This window comes from Lactuca virosa, chromosome 4, assembly GCF_052849685.1.
Source record: "Lactuca virosa cultivar CGN04683 chromosome 4, Lactuca_virosa_CGN04683_v6, whole genome shotgun sequence".
Lineage (NCBI taxonomy): Eukaryota > Viridiplantae > Streptophyta > Magnoliopsida > Asterales > Asteraceae > Lactuca > Lactuca virosa.
In genome coordinates, this window is record NC_136429.1 from 460,912,636 (window position 1) to 460,924,649 (window position 12,014).

The 12,014-nt window shown below is 34.5% G+C and overlaps 1 protein-coding gene across 1 annotated transcript; it reads left to right on the plus strand.

The window, feature by feature from the left end:
- The first annotated feature begins 5,296 nt into the window (after nt 1-5,296).
- LOC145109159 (putative LRR receptor-like serine/threonine-protein kinase At4g37250) lies at nt 5,297-9,347 on the plus strand. The gene is made up of 2 exons (XM_079046257.1): nt 5,297-7,084; nt 8,474-9,347. The coding sequence occupies exons 1-2, from the start codon at nt 5,431-5,433 to the stop codon at nt 9,163-9,165; spliced, it is 2,346 nt and encodes a 781-aa protein (XP_078902383.1). The 5' UTR covers nt 5,297-5,430; the 3' UTR covers nt 9,166-9,347.
- Nucleotides 9,348-12,014: the final 2,667 nt, after the last annotated feature.

The window sequence follows — 12,014 nt, forward strand, 5'->3', positions numbered from 1 at the left end:
ACAATCAAGTTTAGAACTTGGTTGACAATGTACCGGGTCGTAAGACGGTCGGGTGCAAATGAATCTTCAATAAGAAGACATACATGGATGGGAAAGTACACACGTATAAGGCGCGATTGGTTGCGAAGGGCTTTACTCAAACTCCCGGAGTTGACTATGATGAGACCTTCTCACCAGTTGCGAAGATTAAATCTATAAGGGTTATGCTAGCCATAGTTGCGTTTCATGATTATGAAATATGGCAGATGGATGTCAAAACCGTTTTCCTTAATGGAAAGTTGGCTGAAGATGTTTACATGAGTCAGCCAGAGGGTTTTGTTGATGCGAAGCACCCTAATAGAGTGTGTAAGCTTGAGAAATCCATTAATGGATTGAAACAAGCGTCTTGCAGATGGAAACAAGCGTCTCGCAGACATACTGCTCATAGGAAACGACGTCCTAACCTTGCAGGAGGTTAAGTCCTGGTTTAGGAAGTGCTTCGCTATGAAGGATCTCGGAGAAGCTGCTTATATTCTTGGGATAAGGATTTTGATAAATAGGAGTAAAAGACTAATAGGACTTAGTCAAAGTACTTACTTGGATAAAGTGTTAAAACGTTTTAGCATGGAGAATTCCAAGAAAGGGGAGTTACCAATCCAAAGCAATACCAAGTTGATTAAGACTCAAAGCCCGAGTACCGATGCCGAGATAGCAGAGATGAGCAGAGTACCTTATGCTTCAGCAGTTGGCTCAATTATGTATGTTATGACATGTACTCGCCCTGATGTGGCCTTCGCTTTGAGCATGGTCAGCAGATATCAAGGGAACCCTGGTAGAGCACATTGGACCGCAGTAAAGAATATTCTCAAGTACCTTCGGATGACTAAGGAATGGTTTCTTATCCTCGGTGGGAGTGATGACCTGGGAGTGTGAGGGTATAGTGACGCTAGCTTTCAGACTGACCGGGATAATTTTTGCTCGCAGTCAGGCTGGGTCTTTACCCTGAATGGAGGAGCAGTGACTTGGAAAAGTTCCAAGCAGGAGACCGTAGTTGATTCAACGTGATAGCAGCAAGCGAAGCGTCAAAGGAGGCAATATGGATTAATAACTTCATTGGAGATCTTGGAGTTGTACCGGCCATAAAGGAGCCTATGGAGATTTTTTGCGATATCGAAGGTACGGTTGCCTTAACCAAGGAACCGATGGATCATGGCAAATCCAGGCATATTGACAGGAAAGATCATTTCATTAGACATCGGGTAGAAGAGGGACTCCTCGTAGTGAAGAGGGTATTGTCAGAAGAGAACCCAACAGAGCCCCTTACGAAGGGACTGAGTAGGGTTAAGCACTTGCAGCACGCTAGGAGCATTGGGCTGAATGACGATATTAGTTTTAGTAATTAGATAGCCTTAGAAACTTGTAATAGATAAATTGTAATTGACATTTTTGATGACTAAATAAAGGTGTATTATTTATAAGTAATGTTACTGTCTTATGTCAATTATTTACTATTGTTTCACTTTTCATGTTTTGACTTCCTAAATAATAAGATTATTTAAACTATCCACAGTCGAACACACTTTGGAAGTAGGTATGAAAGAAGACTGTCATGAAATGCCTTGCAGATTGTCTAAGCGTTTAGACATAGCAAAGGTTTGTTGCGACGTTCATGAGTGCTCTTGAAATATGATTTGAGTATTGGATTAAACCCGCACTCACATGAATCACTTCATGGAATTTAATCACAAGTGATTGTGAGATGATAATATCATATAGTCTTTAAACCTAGATATATGAGATGTTGTTTACGAGTCGGTTACACATTGATAATGCGTAAACGCAACAGTAACTTGATGTTATAAAACGCATTGTTGTGTACGATTTGATGAGTAAATAGTACAAGCATATAAGTCGAAGTTTATCTGTTCCTTTTATCCTATGAGGCTAAAAGCGATATCTTGGGTCCCTCGATGATTTGGTTTGACTTATGTGTCGGGCCTAGTCAGGACTAAGTTGATGTGTTAAATTAAGTTCTATGTCAGACGAATCAGAGATCGAGAAACAAACTGCTGGACGATAAGTATGACTATGTTCCACGTAATTGTCCACACGATATTTTGATAACGGAGGACTATACGATCCCTTATATAAAGGACGTGTCAGATTTCGACAGCGGCTTTTGATAGCTACGATTGCTAATCGGATCTTGAAGTCGTACTTGCATTTATAGTTATTAGACTTATCCAAGTAGGAGACTGTTGGATTAGTGTCTAAGCCCATAACTATTTTTGGTATGTAATTGACCCGGTTGTAGCATGGTCCTTTTGGGTTGCCTTCACCGGAGCAACTTGATTGGATGAATAATAGAGAAAGAGGTTATTATGGTTTATTAATATATTATATGAATAATATATTAAAAGAGAAATCATATTATTTAATTAACATTGGTCAAGAATTAATTTAGAATTAATTTTGTGGTCGAAAGAGGTTAATTGAATTATTATATTATATGAATAATATATTAAAGGAGAAATCATATTATTTAATTAACATTTGTCAAGAATTAATTTAGAATTAATTTTGTGGTCCAAAGAGGTTAATTGAATTAAGGGGACTGAACTTGTAATTATTGGATAGTTTCAATATGGACTGAGGAACCCTGAATAAGGGTTGGACGATTTCATGGAGAAGCCCATGTTGAAATCGTCCAAGGGGCTTGATTTTGGAAGATTCTTATAGGCTGCTTAGAGCCTAAGCAACCGGATAAGCATTTGACTAAAACCCTAATTCCTCACCTATATAAAGAGTCCCTAGGCTTCATGGTTTCGGCTAACACAACCCTAAGAAGAGTTCAAGAGCCGATTTGTAGCCTTCCCCTCTCTCTCTCCATTATTCTCCAACTTGCTTTGGTGTTTATGATCTATTAGAGGCACAACATTTGAGGTGCTAAGGTTCTCAAAAGCTCGAGATCTTCAAGAAACAATCAAGGTAACTTTCTAACTTGTTTATTAGATGTTCAATTCGTTTTGTTGTATGCTAGATTAGGGTTTTGCAAGTCTTGGACAATTGTTGCATGTACAAATAGAAAAACTAGATCCAAGCATTAGGGTTTGCATGAACACCATAAGAATGTTGTTTTGCTCATAAACCAACAGTTATGAGGAATGAGACTAAAACCCATAGATCAATAAGTTATTATGAAGGAAAACCCAACCTAGTTAACTGGATATCCCAAGATCTAGGTTCAATGGGACAACCTACTTGCATATAACATTTGTAAATCACTGTAGGGGTCAACCCCAACCCATTCCTAAAACAAACAGTGATGCAGGTTAAACTTATAGTCGTGGATGATAAATCGGAAATAATTACAAATTAGATTTTAATGATTGTTATAGAATCACCTATGTGAGAGAGAAGTGGGGTCGTTTCAAAAGGAATCATATGGGCAGATTCCTAAGAGCTCTTATAGAACCAGACAAGTGTCCATGATCATAACGGACACATCAATGAGAACCTAACTAGGTCAGGGAGAATCATGTGAGACACATATTGATTATTTACACAAACGATAGAACAGTTCAAGGACATCGAGTCTACTAGTCAGCTAGTAAAATGAATATTTATCTTAAGGGAAGGTTCAAAGGGTAACACCTATCTATCCTATGTATGATTCAACTGCTAGATTTTATCTAAGTAGCATGAAAATGTTTGATCAAGTTCAATTCATGTGGGGTATTGTTGGAAAAATAATTGGTAAATTGAAACTAATCACCAAAGTTGAGAGGTTGAATGGAATATAATCGAAAATTGATGTTCAATTTTCGGTTACAACTCGTAATTAAGAACGATATGAAGGACAATGTGTTAAACACATGCTTTAGTTTTTTTTTTGTTTTTTTTTCTGTTTTCTTGTTTGTTTTCATACATTACCGTAATATTATTTCTACACGTATGCTATTTTCAGCTAGTCGACTGTCCCGCAGACTTGACTAATCGACATCAGCTAAGTTTGATTTCTCCCACATTAACTTCAGTTGAATTTAATTTTTAAATGGTAATCTTTCATGGTTCTGAGTTCTGGTATTGAATCTGAATGCTTAAGTTCGATTTATTTTAGTTTTAATTGGAATAGACAAATATATTGAATGTATTGTTTCAAGCCTTATATTGAAATTATGCAACTATTCCATAACTATCCCTAACTATGTAATTATGTTGTCACGATCCCCTAAAGCTTGATATTGAAACCCAGAACACTGAATTCGTACTTGGAATTAAGGGATAATGACTTGAAAGGGTAATGGACTTTCGACTTTGCTCATATTTAGTCACTAAATTTTTTTTTATTATCTATTTGTCACTGAACTATTAAAAATGTTCACATTTTACCCTTATGACCGGTTGTTACCGGTAATAAGGGAAAAATGTGAGCAATTTCAATAGTTCAGTGACAAATAGATAATGAAAAAAAGTTTAGTGATTAAATATGAAAAAAGTCAAAAGTTCATTCCTCTTTCAAGTCATTATCCCTGGAATTAACAAATGTATTTATGTATAGTGTTTCTGTTTTTTCGGAAAGCAATTTTTTAAAACATTTTGTAATGAACTAATGTACAATATTTATGGTTTTATGTCTCTGGAAACCGAGTTGACCCACTACACTGGATTAACAAAAATATCTGAATTTTAAAAATAAAAAACAAATGTTTAAAAAAATTTTGATCGTTACTTAATAATGTAAGACTCATAACCATATGCAATATAATAAATTTACGAAATTTAGGACAGCAATATAAAATTTTTAATGGATCAATCCAGACCAACATCTTTAGTTTGGTTATCACCTTCAATCTGTAGTTAAAAATGTTCATCCTATGTGCTCATTTAATATTCAGTATAACATATTTAATACAAAAAATTATCTAATTTTACAATTTTATTCAAATATTTCACAATATGATTTTTTTTTTAAACTTAATTGTTAAAAAAAGTATGTAAATTGTTCCATAACATGATAGAAGTATCTTACACTTTTCTATACTTCACTACCTTATATGAACTTTGCCATTTATTATAATCTCAACTCCTTTTAATTTTTACCCCTATTAGTTTAACCAATAAACAGAATACATTTATGCTTAAAATGTTATCCAGATCAGATGTATACACAAGTCTCAATGCACATTAAACCCATTTGTTTATTTTGTCATAAAAGGTCTGAATTTCACAGAGCATATTGGTTTGTGAATTTGTAGTCTAATTAAGTTCTTAATGTGAGCTGTGTGCGCCTGTGTCCTTCATTATTTTACTTATTAACTACCCCTCACATGGCCTCCCCTCTTCTTGTCATAAATCTCACTTAATATTCTCTCTCTCTCTCTCTCTCTCTCTCTCTCTAGAAGCAAGAACAAGCATGCTGGATTGCTACAGTAAATCGCCATAATCGCCATGGTCAAACTCCATTTATGCCTTTCGATTCTTGTGTTGTTTCTTGTTAATCGATCATTTGGGTTAACTACAGATGGGGTTTTGTTGCTTTCTTTCAAATACTCTGTTTTGAATGATCCTTTAGGGGTTTTAGACACCTGGAATTACTCCGATGAGTCGCCATGTTCATGGAAAGGTGTCCGCTGTGGGAATGTCGGCGATTCCTCCGCTGACCACCGTGTCACCGGATTGTCGCTTCCTAATTCGAAACTTACTGCTTCAATTCCCGCCAATCTCGGATTGATTCAGTACTTAAGGGAGCTTGATTTGTCGAATAATTCGATCAATGGGTCTATTCCTTTGTCGTTGTATAATGCTTCGGAGCTTACGTTTCTTGATTTTTCGAATAATTTGATCTCCGGCGAGCTTCGGGAGTTTGTTAGAGGGTGGGTGGGGTTGCAGTTTCTTAACGGTTCGGGGAATTCGTTGACGGGGGAGTTGCCGGAGAGCCTTGGTGGTCTTCGGAACTTGACGGTGGTTTCATTGAAGAATAATTATCTTCATGGGAAGATTCCGAATGGGTATGATTCGTTGAAATTTCTAGATCTGTCTGCGAATTTCATCAATGGGTCATTACCTAAAGATTTTGGGAGTAATGATCTTGTTTACTTTAACGTTTCTCACAACAATATCTCCGGAGAGATTCCGCCGGAATTCGCGAACAAAATTCCGACGAATGCAACCGTTGATTTATCGTTCAACAATCTTACCGGATCAATTCCGGAATCCAGTGTTTTCTTCAATCAAAACGAAAGATCCTTCGCCGGAAATTCAGAGCTTTGTGGGAAGCCATTAGACAATTTATGTTTAATCCCTTCCTCCGCTTCCACACTCCCCAACATCTCCTCACCAACATCACCTCCGGCGATAGCCGCCATACCCAAAACCGCAGACTCATCTCGTTCAAACAATTCACCAAACACCTCAAATGCGTCTTCAAGAACCGGTTTCAAAACCAGCACAATCGTCGGAATCGTTGTCGGAGACATCGCCGGGATAGCAATATTAGCCGCGATTTTCATCTACATATTGAAAAAACGCAAAAGGGTAGCATCAGAGAGCAATAAAAAACACGGCAACGTCGGCAACAAAGAATACGACTGGGCGTCGTCGTCGGAAGATCAAGAACACAAATGGTTACGTTCATGGCCATGCTTAACGAAGACAAGAGTCACAGAAGACGAAGAATCATCAAACGAAAGTTCAACCTCCGAAAGCGAGGACAACGAAGTGTCGCCGGCGACAGCCCAGAAAAGCAAACACGAGAATTCAATGAGAAAAGAAGTCGAGACTAAAGGCGAGCTAGTGACGGTTGACGGCGGCGATAAGGAGTTAGAGCTTGAGACACTGTTGAAGGCGTCGGCGTATATACTCGGCGCATCCGGGTCGAGTATTATATACAAGGCGGTGCTGGAGGACGGGACGGCGTTGGCCGTTCGCCGGATCGGCGAAAGCGGTTTGGAGCGGTTCAGGGATTTCGAAAACCAGGTCCGGGTCATTGCCAAATTGGTTCACCCGAATTTGGTTCGGATCCGTGGGTTTTATTGGGGTTCGGATGAAAAGCTTGTGATCTACGACTACGTTCCTCATGGTAGCTTAGCAAATGCACGTTATCGTAAGTCTTCTAATTTTTTTTAATCTTTTGTAGTTTATAAATTTTTAATTAAAATTCTATAAAAAAAATAACAAAAGTTTGACTTAGGGCTTAAGAGACTGGGTCTAATTCTTTAGTCAGATAGAGCTGACTGATTTATACAATTTGATATACTTTGTTAATCTGATTTAATAAACAATTATCAAATGTTTAATTATATAAAAATATAATATTAAAAAAAAAATATTTTGAACATTTTTCAGATAAAATATTATGTATTTTATGGGGATAAGCATGAAATGTTATTTGTATAAAAGATATAACATTTTAATCACTTTTTCAAAATATAAAACATAGTAGAAGAATAAGTTTAGATTGTAAAGAAAAAAATTAGGTACTATAGAAATTGGTAAATATTTATGCAATTAATCCAAGTTATAAAAATGTTATTTTTTTTTTTTTGCCAAAACCTTATTAGTAGAATTCTTAAGAATGAGGTTGGCATTTCTAAATATCTTTTAATTAACATTTTATAAAGTTCATGTAACTATAAAAAAATAGTATTACTTGTTATTTTTCTTTTTGGTGCAAGTGTAGGAATATATAAAATTAGGGGTTAGTCTTATGACGTGCATGTTAGCATCCAAGAACATGCACATTAGCATATAGCCATATAGGCTTTTGGCAAAAGGGGAAAAGTAGACAGTTGGATCCGAGGTTAGATTTTGTTAAGATATTGATTAAATAGTGTATTATATGCTAAAAGTAATGTCTTTTATGCTTTCTATTATTTGACATTACTTTTGTCAAATTTCACAAAAAGATGGGATAATATTCACTTAAAATATAATAATATTATATGATGTTTATTAGGTTATTTAACTTAATGATACTTGATCGTTTGTGGACCATATTGTAGTGTACATAAATAATGTTGTTATAGTGAGAACCTAGTCTTATAATAATAATAATAATAATAATAATATTTAGAAATAATTTGTTTCCGATAGCTACTATGCCTAACCACAATTTCTACTAGCATTTAATAAAAACGAATGCATTTTTTTAGAATGATGAGATCAACATGTATATGCAAATGTACATGCGTAGGCTAGCAATTAGATATTGTGGTTGACTAAGGTGAGCTGACGGTGGATGGGTGGAGTAGTTGTAACAGACGCCTTTGTTATATAAATGCACCGAGTGGTACACAACAAGTCAACTGTCACGTAGCGCTTAACTCTTACCCCATGGCGTATTGTAGCAATTGACGTGTCCTAAAGATCTTTATATAGAGTATCAAAATTGCACTTCAAAGTGGTCACTATATTGAAAATGACACATCTCCCCCTTGTCTTTTATCTATTTAAATGTAAACCTTTTCATAATCATCACTTCACCATTATGCAGGAAAAGTTGGATCTTCACCTTGTCCTTTACCTTGGGATGTGAGGCTCAAGATAGCGAAAGGCACGGCTCGTGGGCTAATGTATATCCATGACAAAAAACAAGTACACGGGAATCTCAAACCGAGTAACATTTTGTTAGGCTTGGATATGGAGCCTAAAATAGGAGATTTCGGGCTTGAAAGGTTAGTGGTAGGCGAAAACAGTTGCAAGGTTGGAAGCTCATCTCGGAATTTTGGTAGCAAACGATCTACCGCATCCCGAGACAGCTTCCAGGATGTAACTGTTGGGTCAAACCCTAGCCCAAGCCCTAGTGCAATTGGATGCATATCACCCTATTATGCCCCTGAATCACTAAGAAGTTTGAAACCTACTGCTAAGTGGGACGTGTTCTCATATGGTATGGTGTTGCTAGAACTACTAACGGGTAAGGTCATTGCTTCTGACGAATTTGGGCCCGCTAGTATGACGTGGAGTCCCACATTAACTGATGAAGAGAAAATTAAGGTGTTAAGAATGGTTGATGTGGCTATTCGTGGGGATATGGAAGGGAAAGAGGAGTCTTTGTTGGCAATCTTGAGATTAGGTTATAACTGTATATCTCCAATACCACAGAAAAGACCGCACATGAAAGAGGTCCTTCATGCACTTGACAAGTTTCCTTCGGTTTCTTCGTATTATTTCGGTCATATATAAATTATTAGGGAGAAATAAAAAAAATGTAATTTTCTAGAGAGATGTGTATTTATGATGAAAGTGAAAGGTAGGTGTTTGTACGTTTATTTAAAGATAGTGTTGATTGCAAATTTGCAATGTGTTTAGAAGTAGAATTTCTTGTCTCTCATTTGTTATTAATTTAACACCAAGTTTCACCAAAATCTCTCATTTGGGTCCTACTAAATTTTTTAATGTGAAAAGACCGGTACAATTATTTTTGTTAGAAAAAACTCAAAAAAATTTATTTTAAAAAAATTGATATTGTCTTCCATTTAGATTTATGTTCAAACATTGTTATAAAATTAACAACATGGAGGTTTCTTTTTAACTTTTCTTTTTTAATTGGAATGATTTTTTAAAATTTATTTTGTTGCACATTTCATCCTTACCAAAATATAAAAGGATTTTTTTAGGTTATCGATTTTTAATATTTTTAAATTTATATTTTAAGTAAATAAGGTGGGTCCTATCTAGGGATGAGCAACAGGCCGAACCCGGACCGGACCGGCCCGAAGACCGAAAACCCGAAGATGAATATAACAGTACACTGCGGGACTCTAATTAGAACACGTGCAAATGAGGTGTATGCAAACAAATACAAACGTTATTAAAAAACTACACTATTTTTATAAAAAAAACTGCACTATTTTTATGTAAAAAATCTGCACTTAAAAAAATTTGTACTAGGAAATAACTTTTGGTTTTTTAAGAAAAAAAATCAAACCATAATGCGATCAAGAGAAGAAGCCGAAACCAAAAAAAATTGACAATATAATGTGATCCACAGGAGAGACCGAATCAATTCAATCGAGACAACATTTTTTTTATTTTGGTAATTTTTGCTTACTGTGTGTCGATAAAAAAAATAATAATAACTTTTGGTTTTCCGGTCCGGTCCGGGTTAAATCTTTTAATTCGGGTACGGTCCGGTCCAAACCCGAAACCCGATTATTGATAAAAACCAAACCCAAAAACCGGCCAACTAATATGATAATCCGGTTCGGTCCGGGTCCGGTCCCGGTTTTTTTCCGGTCCGTTCCGATCCCACGGGTCGTATGCTCATCCCTAGTCCTATCCCTCCCTTCCCTAACATTTCATTCTTATTTTTTAATATTTTTAAAATATAAAAGGATTTTTTTTATGTTATCGATTTCTTTTTAGTCGAACCCTAAACCATCTAATCACCATCATCGGTGATAATTTATCCTAAAATTAATGTTACTAATTTCTACGTTTATATGATTATTTGATAGATAGTAATAAAGATTATATTAGTTTGCCGTTTAAAACTATATATATATATATATATATATATATATATATATATATATATATATATATATATATATATATATATATATATATATTCTTAAAAAATTTATTTAAATAGCAAGTCAATGTAGTTGGCATTTTATGAAAACAAACCTAAACAAAACCAAGACCAATGGACTATTGGGAGCACCAAAAGTTGGTAATCCTACAAATAATAATAAAAATACTCTTTTAAACTGATTCTATTAAATCTCTTTGTATGCAAGAAAAATAAAAACTTTATTTTTACAAACTAAAATTCCCATATATAATAGTAATAAAAAAATGGGCATTAACTGTAACATGAAATTTACCATACAAGAATCATTTGTGGGCCATTTGAACTTAACATAAAAGGGACAATATTCATCAATGTCAACCTAACACATATCTTAAAATAAATTCGTTTTAAATGTTCACATTCTATTTTCAAATTCAAAAGTAATATTGCTGTTCTTTCATTTTTTTATCTATTAAAAATCTCTCTATATAATAACATTTCAATATCTTTTTTATCCTTTTGAATTTATATAATGGGATATTTGTTATCTTGACTAATTTACGTGGTTTATTGAAAGTGACCCCTTTAAATGGCTTAGTTGAAATGTATGTTATTAGGCCAATACACATGACCCATTAAGGAGTTAATAACATCCGGTGATCTCATGCCATGAAAAAAAAAACATCAATTGAATAAACGATCACAAAAGAACAGAAAACATAATTCCAATATTGACATTTTAATATAAAATTGAATTCTTTTTTAAAGTAAAAAAAATTGAGATATTTGGGAGAACATAAACTTAAACTTCACACGTGAATCGATCAGAACAAGATTTTAATCAATTATTTTATGAAAGATAATTTAAAAATAAAAGAAAAAAATCAACGAATTTGTATATATGGAAAATGTCGTTTTGAGTAGGGTTATTCACTATTTGAATAAAACCGAATTGTCCAGTTGGATAATTTATATCACACTATTTGGTTCGGATATTTGGATTTTTGGATTGGTTTTCAGCGAAAGCAAATTATTATTTTGGATTGCGGATTGGTCAGGGGCGGATCTTTCATAGGGCTAGGGGGGATGTGGCCCCCCTGATTTTTTTGGCACAAATAGTCCCTATGCTTTAACTTTATACATATTTAGTCCAAAAATATAAAATTTTGACTATGGCCCACCCTGTTCAACAATATTTATACAAATTATATTTTCGGCCCTCCAAATGAACTATTGAAGCTTCGTCACTGGGATTGGTTTTGGTTTAAAAAATAAAAATTGAATAGTCTGAAAAAACGGAAGAACATTTTATTATTTTGTCATTTTTAATATAAATCTTTAATAATTTATATATTTTATAAAATTATTTTTTAGTAGATTAAAATTGTTCATCTATTATAATACTTTAATATGTATTTCTTATCAAAAGTTTTTGGTCCATAAAATAGTAAGCTATATTATATTTTTTATGGTAGTTGTTTACAAATTTCATTCACCAGTAATTAAACAATTTTCT

What these genes read in the sequence shown, in the direction of transcription:
- LOC145109159 (XM_079046257.1), top strand. Translation starts at nt 5,431, where the DNA reads ATGGTCAAACTCCATTTATGCCTTTCGATTCTTGTGTTGTTTCTTGTT. An exon ending in CTTAGCAAATGCACGTTATC is followed by an intron (nt 7,085 to 8,473) that starts GTAAGTCTTCTA and finishes ACCATTATGCAG; the next exon opens with GAAAAGTTGGATCTTCACCT.